Here is a 17,332-nt window from a genome sequence, read left to right as displayed (position 1 = left end):
TTGTTTTGTTTTCATGAAAGCCATGTTAATTGATATTAATGATACTCTCAAATTTGGTTTTTTGTGTTTTAATAGGGAACCATATATCAGTTGTTCTGTGGTTATATCTACGTTGGTCTAACAGAATGTTGTGTATGTACATAACATGCATATGAACCTTTTGTCATAATATTGTATTACTTCTTGTGATAAATTTGTAGGACTAAGGTAAAAATTCTTCCCAAGTCTCTGTGCATAATACTTCTTTCATCTGATGTCTCTTGAGAGCCAAATCCATGCCATAAGAAACCGAGCCAGGAAAAGACACCACATGCATTTTAGATTAAGTGCTTATTTTTAAGTATAAAGACTGAACAACCTGTCCTTTTAAATTTTTGTCATTTTTTTATAATCTAACAGTAACTAAATGATTATCATATTAATGGAAGTACTGTTTTTTTATATTCTAACTATTAGAACTGACTCTTCTCTGCCTTTAGAGTTTTAAATAGCTTACTTACTTACACTTATGACCAAGATTGATGTAGCTGTAAAATACTTTAATTCCAATACTAGAAATAGTGGAATGATTTAGGTAGGAAAGTGACATGCTGAGAAGCTGTTTGGAAAAAAAGGTGTTATAATCAGGCCTACTGAGCCAAAGCTATCATAACATTTCAAAAATAGAGTTTTTTTCCCTATTTTAATGGAGCATTTAATTCTGGATCCAGTTCCTTTTTAAAAAATACTAGTAATAATAATAATTATTATCATTATTATGGGACACTTGGTACTATAAAAACATGCAAAAGCTCTGTGGAGATAGTGGAACAGCAGTCAGCTGCAACCACTCAGATCAAGAAATTAAACTGAAAATACATCCTGGCTTCACATGGCCCTGAAGCATTTTCATTACAGTAAACAGTGTGAAGGGTGGTCACAGTGTCACAGCTTTGACAGCTAACACCTCAGTTTCTGAATAGCCTCTCCTCTCTTCTTAGGACTCAGCTTTTTCACATGTTGTGCTGCGCTGAATAAACAGAGGCAGAAACTGAAGGTCTTCAAAAAGAAACCAAAGAACAGAAGAAAAGGGACTGCAGGTGTACAGAGAAACCTGGCATAAAAACTGTCCACAGAATGTCCCAAATGTCCCACTGTTGCTTGTGGCACTAAACTTCTTTAATCATGCCCAGATCCTCAACACTAACATAGTACAGCTATGCATAGAACACTGCAAAAATCTATCTTGTGTTCTTGGAGAATTTTCTCAAACAGCTTCCATATGGGCAGTGGCTAAAAGGTCACTTAGATTCTTGGGAATGTTTGTTTATCAGGAAATGAAGGACACTGAAGTTGTCTTGATGCAATAATTGTGACTTTGACTCTTGCCCATTCTTGGCTTGTGAAAGAGAAAACACTGATACATCTTTGGTAGCCCATATGACATCTAGAGGAAGATCCTATCTTCCCTTTGTGTCCAGATATTCTGTGACATTCTGTGCAGAAGAAATCAACTTGCATAAAAGAGCATAATTTCTTATGCCTCTCCCATGCGAACTCGAAGAGAAATTAGAAGTCCATCTCTTTTGGAACTTGTGAATTCTGTGTGAGCAAAAGCATTCAGGACAGAATGAGAAAAAGCCAGTCTTACCCCACTAAAACTTTCAGCACTGTCCTGAGATTACTTTATCACTCTGTCCTGAGGCGCTAACATCATAAATACGTGGCAAAATGAAGGCACTGCCCAAAGTCCATAATGGAGTAAACTTGGAACAAGCATTACTTGGTGTGATGATAATCTTATAGGAATCAGCCCTCTGGTCAGAGATGGTTCTCTGTTTTACAAAATTGTAAAATTAATTGGACTCATGTGCAAGGGTGATTTTGGCTCCAGTACTAATAGAGCTTAAATGGCATGTCTCTATTTATTGCCTCCCTAAGTACCAGGGTATCTCATGTATGGATGGGAGATTGGCACACAGAAGAAGGTGAACATCCAATTATCAACCTGAGCAGAATAGAAGCTGTCAAAGAGAAAAAAACTCACATATTTTTTAGCACTTATACGTGCAGTTCTACATCCATCAGCTGAAGATACAACCCATCTGTTCAATCCAATGTATTGCAATAGAATGTGCTTATTTGGCACAAAGCTTTTAGATGGCAACAATGACAAATAATAATTTTGATAATCTCCCTTGAAGCAGGAAAATACCTTGTTCTGGAAGAACATGGTCTGGCTTCAGCCATTCATATTTTTCTCCCCCTTGGGTGGACTGCAGCAGCAATGTATACCTGTTGCCAAGGCCAGCAGCATTTCAGAAACCCCAGAGAGCTCACAGCAGCTGTGTTGATCTTATCTGCAACACACTCTCTTGTGAATGCATTAGTCTGGCCTCCAGTCTGCAAACAGTCCAGACTTAAATACAAAGACTGAACTGTTAATGATGTTTAAGGTATCAGGCTGCAGCATCTAGCTTATCCATTGCCTTGATCCAGAAATTTCTGGTCCAAGGCTACATCCTTAATAAAACTAAAACTGAACAGCAATGCAATGCACATTCCATTTTGAGTGGTCTCATCATACCTGCTTCAGCATAAATAGACAGCATAAATACATACACATATGTAAGAAAATCGTTTTTATAACAATGCAGTCTCTTGCACATGCAAGGAAAAACTGATTCTTGACTTTGCATTCTAAAAAACCCACACCTTCTTTCTTTGGCCTAGAGTATGGCATTTGGAGAGATCTTATTCCCTTCGACCCCTGATACAGTGAGTTCCTGGTGTGTTGACTCCTGCTTTTAGTAATGTTAAGAAAACCTGAAAATGAGCAAGTACTACAAGGAAACTTCAAATATTCTGCAGGAAAAAATGCTTATAATTTTAAAATTCTTAGTGAATTTTTATAGTTTTCATCATAAAATCACTTCATGATTTTGAAAGCAGTAACACATCAGAAAGTCTTGCACTTTAAAATAATCCTTTTACAATACAAAATGTTTCTGAGTTACTTTGAAAACCCAACATGCTTTTCAGTTTTACTGCAAAGAGCTTCACCACTTCTACATGCAAGACCTGGGAAGCTTTTTGGGTTTTACAGAGGGTTTACTAAGAACCTGCAACAACATCTGCAGCAGCTGATCAGCCACTTCCTACTTCATCTGTAATGTGCAGAGAGCTGGGCTCTGCTCTGCTTCCCTAACTACATTTTCATGTAGTTACAAGCCATGGTTTCAGGTTTCACTATTATGCTGCTTTGGAGCTGCTCGGAGTGAGCAGGTAAACTTACAACAGAGCTGAAGCTCAGTGCTTTTGATAATGCTGTTGTTACACATACTGTAGCAACAAAGTTCAGTTGCAACGCTGCTGACACCTTGAAAACAAAGAGCACAGAATTTTTCTGGTTGTTGCTCTCCTTGAGTCCAGACCTTACTTTTAAAAATGCCTAGGTACAATCTTTTATAATTTTCTTTTCATTTATTCTCCTCATCTCTCCTGATTCTCAGTTTTGTGGTTAGGCTCTTTTTTTTTCTCCTGTGTGCAAACAAAATTACATTCCAAAAGGGTGGAATCTCAGACAAATGGAAAAAGAGGGAAATGAAGACATAAGTCTCCATCCTTTTACAGATCACTTTGCTGATGGTTGCTCATACATCATGAAAAAGATGATCAAAGCAGGTGTAGAATCTGTCCTTTTTTATGCAAAACTTCTCATTTGTCTCAATTGGAAAATCCTTCCACAAGAGATGCACAGACTACTTAAGAGTGTTTCACGTAACATTTAACACCTATTCTAACCCTTATATTCTCAAAAATATCATAGAATTGACATATTAAGTCCTAGACCCCATACCTGGTAGGGGAATTTTCCCCCTTCCATAAATGTAGAGACAAACAGATGAGGAATATATAGCACATGAAAATGAGCATCTAAATCTACATTTAAGATTGATGGCTGAAATATATTAAGCATGCACATAGTCTAACTCCCAAAAGAAGGCTCACAGTTTCACCCAAAGTACTTCAAACTATGTAAAAGTTTGCAGGACTGAGCCTTGTGGTGACTAAATATGAGGGTAGATATTCCTAATTCTTCACCTGGGCAGTGCTGACTGGCATAACTAATATTAACATTATACCATGGTATATAAAAGATAATTTTCATAAAATACTCCCATGCAACACAGTCTTGCATTTGGATAGTGGAAGTTTACAGATTTTCTCTTCAGAATTTGCAAATAAGGAACACCATTGTTCCAAGTGCACATATCTGAGGAGGGTTCAATTTCAAGAGGAAACCAATGACCTCAGGAATGTTCTTTACGAAAAGGAACCTTTTAGGATTAAAAAATTTGTTAGATATGATTTCAGAATCTTTCTAAAAGCATTACTATGAAAAGCCTAGGGATTCTTTGTGTCAACTAATATACTAAATATTCATTGTAGCATTTAATATCAAAACTTTCAAGAATGAATGGAAATTTTCTATATATGAATTACAATGAACCATGAGTTTTAATGTATTATCTATAATGAAACTTATTAATTTGTGCTGTGTTATTACCCATGTAATGCTACCAAATGATGAAGATCCATTAAGACCATTTTTCCTTGTGAGCCAAAATAGGTCTAGAAAATTACGAGGTGAAAATGCTTGCACCAGTAGGGCACAGATTGTTTAAAATTCAAACATTATGCATGCTGCATAGGTTTTACCTCTATGAGCTGCTAAGGGAATATTTAAGAGTACAGAGAAATTAGAACTTTCAGCTCAGAGAGAAATTTCAGTACATATCAAACTTCAAATAAGAGAAGTACATGCTAATCATTCCTGTAATTAAAGTAAACAGACTACAAAGCATTTTTTTTGGAGCTAGACACCTTTTGGTTCAAGATGCATTTTCCAGTAGTGGTACAGCAACATGTCCACAACTTCATCACCACAGTATTTCTGTGTATTGGGGAAAGCAAGATACTTTCCAACTTGACCATAAAGCTGTCTATAAAATAGTGTGATAGGCTGGATACATTCTCTTGCTATAAATAATTGCAAAGTAGGCTTTAAGCAAAACATGTATCAACTTAAAGAATAGGAAACTTTCAGCCAGTTCTTACCACTTTTGTCAATCTCTAAATTAAATTTATTGATATGCTCTGTGTTCACATTATTTTCTGGAATCTGGACAGGTTTCAGAGCACTTGAAGCATTGGTACAGCAGAGATGCTTTTGTATTGTGACCCATACAATGCAACCACATGATGATAAATAGGTGTTTCTTTTTGTGAATCAAAACACCTGTACAAAATAAGAAGATTCCAGAAAATAAATTAATGAAATTTCATTAATCAAAAAGAATTTCTCAGTTCTGTCAGCTTTACTTTTTTTTTTCTCCAGCAGCTTCCTTTCTGTCGTATGCCACGAGAAACTCATGGCTCTCTTTTTTCTTCATCCTTATGAATTTTCCTTTCCAATCACTGCTCTTAGCACTCAAAGACTGCCCTTGTATGTAGTGTAATCTTCAAGTCACTGCATTAAATCCGACCAGCACCGACCCTGTTGGACGGTGGGCAATGGTTTCAAGGAGAGCACAGCACATCATGTGCTTCATTCACTCCTTTGCAGAGGCCCAGACCTATCGAGTTAATGTTACACATATACTTTGATTCAAAACAGAAGGGGCCTCAAAGCAGTTCAAACTACATGTCAAACCTCTTACCAAAATTAACAGGTACACTGGCATGAGTGCACCTTCTCTTCTGAGTTCTAAACTCTCCATCTCAGTTTCTGAAGCCTCCACTAAGGAGTGGTTATAGCTGACTCAATGGGATTTAGAGCAGTCAGCTGCAGGAACAACTCCAGAATTCATGTATAGACTATAACAATTGTATACATGAGAAAAATAGATTTCTGTGCCTCCATCCTGTGATACAAACAACCCATAACTTAATGTTAATTTACTAGAATCAGATAATCTTGAAGGGAACAAATGTGGCACATAAGCCATAACAAACAAAAATCGAGATACTTAGTGGAAGATCTGCCAGTTGCAGAAGCTTTGACAATTCACAATGGGGAGCTGTCTTCTGATGTTAAATGGATACAATTTATTCCTTTAAAAATAAAAGCATATGCTATGACATTTGGAAAATGTTGCAGACTGTTGCAGCAAAGGCAATAATCAAACATAATGAGTTTAAATATTAATTTGCAATGGGTTTTGTGTACTTTTCCTTCCTTATACACAACAGCAGCAAATTGTATTCCAAGCAATCACCTGCAAGGAAACACTCAGTGTTGGTTTGTCTGTTTTCTTAGGCAGATTAACTAACTAACTAACTAACTAACTAATGTAAGTAAGTAAATAAGTAAGTAAGTAAGTAGTACGTAGTAACTAAGACAAGTAAGTGAGTGTCTTATTCATATTTCTCTCAGGATGGTTGAATTAACTTTTAAATTGCAGTGATTTAACTTTTTCAATGTTATAAGCCATACTGGTAGTTTAATGTACAGTTTTCTCCATATATTTTAGCAGAATTATATGACAAATCCTTGACCTTTGAAGGTAATGCTTCAAAAACTCCAGGGGGGTAGGGTCTCCTCCATAGCCTTAATATTCTTTGTTGCGGAGGCTCTTAAAAATTCTGAGGAATTTTCTCCTGACCGAAGCAGACTGATGGCATGTGCCCACTTTTTAATTAATTGAAAAACTGAAGCCCTAGTCTTTTTTTGTTCAGGAGTTGTGCAGAGGTGTGTAGAGCAACTGGGGGCTCAGCCTCTGGCTGGCTTTGTGTGTGTGGCCACCCGAATGTCTATGATCCCACCGTGCTCAGTGTGGTCCTCCTCAGGAAGGAACATTACAGTTGTGGCCTCACATGGAAATCTGTCAGCAAAACGACTTTGTTTCTCTTCTTTTTTCCTAAGACCTTGGATGTTTATTATAAAAAATATAGTTGCTATTGTTTTCTGAACACAGAAGGCATGTGCATCTCATTGATTCTTAGCTGAGGTAAATCTGATCTGTCAGGGAAAATTGCTGTAATGGGACATAACACAGGAATTCACTATACTGCCATCCATTTGCAGGCCCAGACAAGAATTTCCTAAAGCTTGCCTTCACTGGAAAATAGCACTTCAATAGTCAGACTTTCCTGAAAAAGACATTTGTATCTACAGAAGTTTTATCATGAAAAGCTTTCCAGGACTAGGTGAAAATTTCTAATCCACAGCAAGGTCAAAACCAAACTAACATCCCTTAGTATGTTAGGGATACTAACAGGCAGGTGTGGTAGATGATTTAAATCCTTCTCCCACACTTAACTAAGACTGCTGTGTCAAAGCTAAGTCCTTCAGCCTCTAACATTTAATAAGTAGTTACTGGTCATTTCATGCCCAGTGAACACTTATTTTCAAAAACCAGTAAAACAGGTTTCATGGGAAAGGACACCAACCAAAGAAAAAGGTGTGAATTGATACTTCTGAGAAAACAGAATTCAAACTCCTGTTTTAAATCAGTCAATACAAGGTTTTCTATAGTGCAGGCACATGCCCCTAACACAAGTGTAAAAACCACTATGTGTTGAGGTTTTCTCTTCTCAAAGGACAACTCAAAGCTTAACTTTTGCCCTATTACCAAAAGCTCCAAGGGTTAGATCTCAGAAATCTTTGTTGGATGGAAAAATTTATTTTCATTTGCTTAGTGTTCTTTATTTTCAACACCTGAATCACAGCAATAATTTAAGCAACTATTGAAAGCTTTTGTTCAACAGGACACAGTAATGAACAGGAAGAATCTGTGCTGTGAGGGTTGCGTCTTCCTGGCATGACTTTGATTCTTGAAATGACAGTTAAGAAAAAAAATACAGTTCAGTTTAACTGCTCTTCCAAAGGAGGTAGATTTTCTTATTCATGTTCCAAGAAACCGATCAACAATGACTAACTGTTGAGCTGAAAAGGATTTTTTTCAGGATTCAGTCTAGAACAATTTGTCTGTCCACCAGAAATGTCCTGTGTAGACTTCTGATCACAAACAAATGGGATGCATTAATTAAAGCCAAACAGAATATCACGGTTTACATGCCAGCTCTGTGGAGGAAGGCTGAAGTTCAGGGACTCTATGGACAGCTTCTCATGGATGTGATTTCTAAGTCTTTCACTCTTGACCTGCCCCTATGGCTGTGAGATAGAGAAGACCATGTCTAATGCTTCATTTCTACTTAGCTGTGTGTGACTTTTGCAACATAATTGGAAAACCACCTATGCCACCATGCTGAGCAGCTCCATCCTTAGCTCATGTTCCCATGACTGTCAGGGTGGTGGCTTCTCTTACCCCTGGTTAGTAACAACTGGATGCCTTCCTTCTAATAAAAATTCTGACATTATTCTTACAATCCTGTTCATAGTGTTAATTTAAAATGCACAGGATAAATATTTCTTATACCTAGTTTTTAAGAGAGGACTAAAAAATGCTTTGTATCTATAACTGAATGGGAACCAGAAAAAAAAAAAATCTGAATAAACAATGAGCAGAACAGCACAATAAAAATTCCTCCATTAACTACTAAAAGTAAATTTAAAAATGTATTTTAAGTAAATTGTAATTTTCTGTACTTCCAGTCTTTGTCAGGACTTCTCAAAATTTTAATTAGCTAAGCTCTTACTCTTTTAATATAACCAAAACATTTACTGGTGCAGTTGGCTGAAAATGCTGTCTTCTGTATTGAGATTGTATATGGGCATATTTGTTTTAAAGACAAATACAAAAATTTGCATCATTTGAGGATCTTGCCCTGATCTTTGATTTGTGAAAACAGTTTGTTAACTGTAGGGTAACAGAGGAAAACCAGTATACAGCAGCTGACAGGAAGGTACATTTTTTTATTACTGATACACTCATAATCTTTGAGTGGAATTAATAGTAACACTACATATTAGCTGCACGTGATTTTACTAAGGCTTTTTTCTCTTGAGAGAAATCAGCTCTGAGCTTTTTCATGCTGCCATTGCCTCTCTGAACCTCTTCTGCCTCAGGAAGACTGGCTTTTTGTGTATCCAGAACTGCTGAAACACAAGCCATGCTGTATTCCAGACACAGAAGGTACAAGGACAAATTACATATCAATCAACTTATGAATGTACCTGATGTACCACACATGCACACTGTGGACTTAGAGCATCCACTGTCAGCAACTTTAGAGCTCTGAATCACACCATTGGGCTTCTCCCTTTCTCACTAACTACATTTAAAACTGAAGAATCTAAGTTTGATCTGTTTAATTAAATTAGGACTTAAATGTCTGTTGAGAAAATACTCTCTGACACAAGTTATAGCTGCATCTGAGTAGTTTTGAGAAACAGGTGAACCTAATACCATAAACATTCATCCTGAACTTTATAGCTGAGGGATAGAGAATATAATTTCAGTTTCTGTCCTGTACAGAAGAGACAGAAGTCTATGTTACAGCTTTAAGGGGTTTTCTGATGCACGAGTGAAATGTTATTTCTGAACAGAAGATGGGATTCTATCTGAAATTAACCTGTTTCTAAATGCATCAAAAGCTAACACCCAAGGAAGCAAGAACAGAGTGGACTTACTCTTTTTTTGGCAGCTTCTCTTGAACTCTCCCAAGTGCACGGTCTGGGGTCTGATGGGCTTTTGTGGGGACTGGCCCAGCTTGTACACTGGGGGCAAGGTATTCCGCTGGGGCATTCCAGGACTCCTGCCCCCATCGTCTTTCTCTCGGGGTTCACCTGATGTTCTTCCTGCACCAAATGTTGTATTCATCTTATGGAATTTACGAGAAGACCCTGATTCTTCCTGGCTGATTTTGTTGAGGACAATATTCCTGGCGGCCCTCATTCCCTCTTCTTCAGTGTTTCCTGCCACAGTTTTGAGGGTTCCTTTTGATAAGCTGGACTTGTGGCCAGTAGGCTTCAGAGCAATTTTAGGAAAATGACTGCCTGCATCTTTTGCAGCAGAGTTCCTACTTTCACCCATTTCCTTTGTTTCTTGGAGTGTGCGTATATTTGTTCTCGGTCCTGATTGTCTTTGCAGAAAACCACTTTTATTAGAAGTGTCTTCATTCTCAGATACCTTGTTTCGGGAAAATTTTGGTGCAAGAGGTGGTTTAGAAACAGAAGGCTTGGACTCATTTTCTTGTGTTGCAGACCATAATTTTTCCTTAACTGCAGCTACTCTTGAAAATTCTGGTTCTGGCTCATTTCCTTTTGATGCAAAATTAAAATTTGGTTTTGGTCCCAGAGGATTTTTTTCTTTACCAGGAGGAGCAAGGAACTTGTTCCGTGCAGGTTTTGGGTTTGAAGGCTTTGGGCCTGCTTTTGAGACGTCATTGGTTTTGACAGATAATTTAGTACATTCAGTTTTTTCATCATTTCCTCTGTTAGGGGGCTGAAGCTGAACACCAAACCTTTGTGCCACTAGGTTCACATGAGGTTGCTTTGGATCTTTCTCTGTTTTATCATCACTTGAAGGCTTGGCTGCCGAAGGAGGCTTAGGCTGACCAGGTTTGTGAAGGGTACTGGGTCCTGAAGAACATGCATCATATTCTTTACTTGCCAATTTCTCGAGTGCTGCTTTCCTTGTCTGTATTCCTATGGAGATATCTTGTCTTGGCATTTTCAGAGGTCGGCTGCTTGAAGTATCCTCTGCATCTCTGTTAAGTTTCTCAAATTTCTCCATGAGTAACCTCACACGTGTCCTTTTACTCTGTAAACATAAAGAAGAGGAAAAAAAAAGGGCAGCAATGAGAAAGTTCTGTTGCAATGTTCACAAATACTGTACTATAGAGAGTTTCCTGGTCTGAAGCTTTAGCACTGCTGATTGGCTGAGGAGGTGATATAGCACATCTTCCTGTAGGGTTAAGAGAAGCTGAGCATTTTGTTGTATCCTTGCAGCATGTATTCAGTATTTAAAAATTTTTATTCAGATGCTGCCTTTCAGGCACTTCAGGTTCTTTTGGGTATATTATAATTTCTGTTTACTTCTGGAACTGTGAACTGAACAAATACTAAATGTAAGAAATGACATATGACTTTAAAATCAACATCTAAAAATTTTATTGTCCTGTGATGAGAAGCATAGATTGTACTGGAACCAGGGGAAGTGTACCAGATTCATGTTATTCCTGCTAACTCTTTGGAGAACTGCAAGTTCCTTTACGAAAACAAATTCTTCTGGTTTGTGTATGTGTGTATCAATTTTTCTTTCCCTTCTCGGCAGTTTTTTAATTTTCTGCTCCCCCACCCTCACTTTGTCGTTGTTCCTCTTCTCCATTTTGTATCTGAATAAAACTGTGCATGTGTGGGTAGCAAATGAAAATATGTGAAATAAAATTGAAAGAAATGACAATCAATAACCCCAGATATTGTCAAAGTTACTAAGTTTCTTGAAAAAAAAAAAAAAAAAAGTTGAGTAATTCCAAGAGAATAAAACTCAGCTTCATTCAAAAATAGATGTTTTCATTAGTCAGCCTAGTTCAGTAACTTTCAGGAACAGTCTTAATTATGAACTGAACCCAAAAGTTTAATACATTGAATTCAGGAAAAATAAAACACATGAGAGTGAAGAATGAGAGCAAAAGGCAGGGAGCTCCACGGGGCAGGGGCCACCTTTGGGTTCCAGGAGCCCTCTGGAGCAAGAAGTTCTCTTCCCAAATGACAGTGGCAGCAGGGGGGCAGCTATGGTAGATACATTGATACATACAATTCAGAAGTAGGACTTGGATTTCTTGCGTGAAATCCTGTGTAAAACTTATGGTATAAAGCAGGAATGTTACAATTAGGTTGAGGTCTGAATCATCTGTTTGTAAACAAAGGAGTATTGCTACAAAACATAATAAATAGATGTTTGAAAAAAAAAATAGAGGTTTAAGAACGAGCTGTGTCTTAACCTACTCTTGTTCAGCAAGTGCTCAGTGAATTTCTTTTTTACTTCAAAAAGTGCTTCTCAGTTGGACTTTTGCTTCTTTTGCCTTCCATTTGATTGTATCTCATTACAAAAATGGCCAGTTCTGTTAGAGTAGTTATATATATAGAGAGAGAGACTTCCGCATCTTAAAGATAACTATTCCAGTCTTTTGGCAATGCCAAGAAATTCAACTTTCCCAAACTGATTGCATTGAGCTGCAAATTACTTACATTAAATGCAGCCAAAACAAGATAGACATCATGAAATTTATACCCAGAGACCACATTGCTGAGTATTTTTGTGCATATAGAGAAGAGAGGAAGTACACATTTACTATGGAGATTATCAGGGTTAAGCCACCTACTGCTGTTTGATGCATACACACTCACATACACACAATTACATTGCAGAGGTATGTATATGGATCGCTAATCATTCAAGATTTGTCCCACAATACCTCACAAGGCACTAGTTTTACCCACTTAATTAATTGCAGTGCCAGGGAGAATTTAAAAGCCTTTTGTCTCTGATCTCTTTTGATTCTGTACTAATTCATGATTTTTTTCTAAGGTCTGCAACAAAATCTAGACCACTAGTGATATTGTAATTATAGCTTACGTCTGAAGTCTTCAGAGCTTCTAAGTCAGGATTTGATCAGCTGCTTGGCCAACTCAGCAACTCATTTCTTTTGAAGGTCATAGCAATAAACTGATTTCTTTTCTACTTCTATTTGAAATATAAGAAATTGTACTATGCAAATGGCAACACCTTTTATGAGCAAGAGCCTTTCAGCATAGATACCTTCAGGAAGCTGGGAATGTGACTTTGAAGAAAATTTTATTTTTATTATGAAATATGGTTTCTGAGAAGTTTTCTACACTTGCAATAGCAAGATTATATTAACTACATCAATTACATTCACACATGTTTTCAAATGCACTGAACTATTAATTACTGCCATGTTAGGAGCGTCAATGAATTTTTTAATATAAAGTTCTTTCCACCACTGTGAACAAACCTTGTCTAGTCCTGCATATTTACAAGCTCAGCAAGAGGAAAAGGCTCCTGGACATGTGGAAGAGTTTGCAATTAACAATAAAGCCTCTTTCATTTACTTGGTAAAGGTAATAAAAGGAATCAAAACAGAATATGAAACGCCGTGTAATCTTTCTGCTTCTCTTTAAGGTACATGACCAGTTTCTGCCTTCATAAGCTGTGATACATCTGCATGGAGCTATGCAGATTCTAATGCAGAGCCTGACTGGTCAGAGAGACAGAGGGGAACTGGGGAAAAAAGAAAATATTTTGTTTGTGGCCCTGCTCATAGTGTAATCACCACAGTTTCTGTACTTCACTTCCCAGAAGCAACTGCAGTTATCTACTTCATTATCATGCACAGTAGGTTGTAAATCATGAAATGGGAACTTGAAAAGATTCTGAAAAGAGGTTAAGTTCCCCCTACCCTTCCCCTCTAAAGTGCAAAGTGTCTGTGCAAAAGTCGAGTCTCATGCAAAAGCTATTTGGGTTATTTTCTGAACTGTCTCTTTGATCTCTATTGGAAGCGCAAAATATTTTGTTTTTTCAACTTTTGATCTGAACTGCAAGCAGCACACAAGAAGCACAGTAAGATTTCTTTTGATACAGGATGGTTGCATTATTCAGATGTGTTTGCTTCAATCTAGATCTATACCTAGGTTTTAGCTCCTGTGCCATAGATACATTTTTATACACAGAGCTTTCACAGCCTTCTACTGGCTTTAGCAGAGATTCACATGGTACCAAGTTACCCTTGTACAGAATTGTTCCACAACTACATCTTAGTTACACCTCAATGTTAACAAGTGTAATTCTTCATAATTTACAATATGGCTGCACATTTCTGTACAGAAGTAAACTGTAATGAGAACACAAAAGTACATTAAAAAATCAGTTGTATTCTTCCTGAGTTTAGTATGGATATTTCAGTCTCAACTAGCAGCCTGAACAAAAAGGGTTTGTTTGTTTGGTTGGTTGGTTGGTTGGTTGGTTTTCTGGTTGTTGTTATTTTCGGTTGGAGTGGGGTGGGGTTGGGTCAATTGTTTTTTGGTTTGTTTCATTGTTTGGTTGGGGTTTTTTTTTTTTTTTTTTTAATTTTTTTTTTATTTTTTTTTTCCCTTGGCATAAATGTAACTTTATTATTTACTTTCCTGTCTTGCTGAAGACAAAAAAATATTATTTCACTTCAACTTCCCCTTGAGGCCACTCTTTCTTCAGCAGCACTGGATCAGTGAACGGAAGAGCAGATGTTTGTGCATACAATCATTAATTAGGTAAATGAAAAATATGTAACTTTTGACTGTACAAAGAATTAATTCAAAATTCATGCAGATCTGACTTATAAAGGATAAAACCCCCATCTTTTCTCAGTGGTAACTTTTATATTCGTATTCCCAAGTGATGGGGTTTAAATATACCCTTTAAAAACTCAAAAACAGATCTTGATGAGTTTGCTAGAGAGTAATAAAATAAAGATTGTAAAACTATCCCTTTAAGAAGAAAACTATGCTTACTCATGAATTCTGTGATAGTGAAATAACCAGAGAAGTTGATAACCACTAAGATAATTGAGCTCTAACCGATGGGCAGGATATAAGGAATATGAAAATGGACAAAAATGACAAGGAAAAATTACACAGAGACTTACAGAAAAATAGAGATCTGAAAATTATTTTGCAACTTTATATAAGTCTGATGAAACTTCTACTGAAGTTAGTAGATTTGAGGCAGTCTAGCTTTTTGTTTAGATGGCAGTGCCATTCTGAATTTGTGATAAATTATTGCTTGACTACTTTCTTTTCCAAACACCTCAGAATTATCATTGTGCAACTTCACTGTTTCCAGAAAAGACTTCCAAACTGCTTCTCTTTCCCTTGAGTCTAGTTGTAACTACTAGTTCAAGATTCCTCTAAGAATAAATGCAGCATCCGGAAAGTGAAGTTGAGATGTTGCAATGCTCTGCGCCTATGAATGTGTGTAGCACAAGCATGTGAAGAAGACAGAGAGACACAGATTGCTCATATGAGAGTTACTAATACAATGGTTGGTATAAAAGAGAAATAAGCCCTCAGCAGACAGTACTAAAGAATGAAGAGACAGGCTATACTTCTGTCTGGGTTTTTTATGAAAGGCAGACCTCTAGGATGGAGAGGATAGAGAGAAATCTAAGAGATTCCCCAGTGAGAGGCTGACAGCCCCTATGTTACCCTCAGAGCATAATTTCAAACATCCCTCTAACACCAGCAAGAAAAAGCCAGCACACAAATGAGGCCATATGAGGTTGCCAGAATTAGACAAGGCAGTTCCAGCCTGGTCACAGTGTATTTTCTGTGTATTTTCCATTGTGCATTCCTCTACACCTTTCTTACCTCTCTCTCACCACTTCTACTCACCTTCTATCTAATCCTAAGACCAGCTACTCATACTGCAGAAAAATAAAAGGACAGCTCCAGATGAGTTTGAGACCAGGACAAATGAGGGCATAGGGCTTGACCAGAACAGCCAGGTTATATCCCATTCTTGTTCCCAAATTGCTTCTGTCAAAGACTATGCATGAAGTCAAACATTAATGGAGGCATGATCATCTTTTCCTCCTGTGTCCTAATAGGCTTATGACAAATTTTCTCTCTTAATGGATTTTTCTGGTACCTGTTTAAGTGACGATAAGAACTATCAACCACTGGCAACTTGGTCTTCAACAACAGAAGCCTGGTGGCTGCAACTTTTTCCATCAAGAATTTGTATCTGATATAAAGAGACTACTTAATATCCATTTCTAAAAAATGATTGCATTTTTACAACATAGTTTTACTTAAACACAAGATTTCATGATACTTAATAACTTTATTATAAAAAATTATGTTGCTCATGTGCCTTCCAATACCCTTTATGAATTATTTCTTTCAGATTAATGTAAATTTTCTCATGATCTGCCCAGAAACGAAACAGATTTTTTTTCACTCAGAACCCTATTTATATACAGTGTAAACAGTCTTACAAATGTCTTATTTCTCTGTTTATACCACTAAAGTGAATGCTCCAAGTCTCAAGGAAGAAAAATCTGAATTCCTGTCACTGCAAAGTTCCTATCATTACTTTGAGAATTTCAAGATCCCATATGATTTTAAAGGAAATTTTGTGCCATTTTAAGACATTGAGTAGCATTTTGACTCATACCTGGAAAGGAATATACTTTCCATAACCAACTACTAAGAAAATACATACATTGATATCTCAATCCAGAGTATGGTATATTAATTGATACCCTACCAATAATTTAACAAACAACAAGTAATGCAAATAGGATAGCTAAAAAATAATTACCTTTGAGTGATACTATTTCATCTATTATTCAAAATGCAAAGGTAATTTAAATTAGGACCACTTTTAGTAAAATTTCAGAGAACTAACCACAAAACTCTGAGAGAGAAAAGTCCATTTTGTCAGCATAGCATCTTTTCAGCTCCTATACTAAGTAAAATCTACAACTAGATTTCCAGTTAATTAAGTTATATTCAACATCTTGTACTGATTCTATTTCTTCTGGAACTTTCCACACTTATTTTTAAGACAAACATGTACAACAGTTTACCTGGGTATTCCAAAGCTCTCCAGTATTTTGAGACAAGCAGAAAAACTGGCTCCCTCAATGCGACAATCCACGGATATATCAACTTAACACCCTGGTCTATTTGCTAAAGAGGAGTTCTGCTTCTTACAGAGGAGTTCTTGCTTCTCACAAGATACACTTGTGGGTTTCATTATCAAGAACAGTAACTGCTCTCCACAGGATATTAGGCAAGAAATGCTGGAGGAAAAGGGAACTAAAATGTGTTCAGACTGGTTGGCTGCCTCCATCAGCAGTAAGCACCATGTGATGCCCAGAAGTATTGCGTTTACCCCATATTGCACAGCCCTGTGAGGCTGCCTCAGTGCATACAGGCCTGAGCCTTTACAGAATAGCTGCTAATGAAACATGTGGCAATTATAGGCAAAAAGGGTGGGCTGGCCAGTGGTCCTGTGCCATGCTACCACTGAGAGCCCTGCATGCATGGCCCACTCTCAGGCATTAGCTAGCATGTTCCTTTGCTGCCTCACAACTTGCAGTGGGATCTTGAGCTGGCCAGTCTTTTAAAACTTCTGTTATGTGGAGATATTTAAAAAAACCCCCTATGATCATACAGTTTTCTTCCTCCCCCTGCGTGTTCAACTTTGAAGGATGATACAGGATAGAAAAGCCAATACTGAGTAAATAAGCTTCACAAGAAATTCTAAACTTGTGTTTGTGCTGAAGGTACATTAAAACCACAAAGGTGGAACCCTCTACAAAATAAAGCTCAGTCAGTTTGCTGGAGCAGAGCATGGGGAGGAGATTGCAGAAGAAAAGC

General features: G+C 37.2%; 1 protein-coding gene across 1 annotated transcript in view; it reads right to left on the bottom strand.

Moving 5' to 3' along the window:
* The window catches only part of FYB1 (FYN binding protein 1), a 44,293-nt gene extending 27,600 nt beyond the window's left edge, over positions 1-16,693 (bottom strand). The window contains 2 exon segments of the mRNA XM_083884173.1: positions 9,578-10,709; positions 16,537-16,693. Of these exon segments, the coding sequence (XP_083740299.1) occupies positions 9,578-10,682 (1,105 nt within the window). The 5' untranslated portion in view covers positions 10,683-10,709; positions 16,537-16,693.
* Positions 16,694-17,332: the final 639 nt, after the last annotated feature.

The sequence above is a fragment of the Zosterops lateralis genome (assembly GCF_965231275.1).
Source record: "Zosterops lateralis genome assembly, chromosome: Z".
Classification (NCBI taxonomy): domain Eukaryota; kingdom Metazoa; phylum Chordata; class Aves; order Passeriformes; family Zosteropidae; genus Zosterops; species Zosterops lateralis.
Note: the sequence above shows the minus strand (reverse complement) of the source record. Positions and strands in the feature narration are given on the sequence as shown.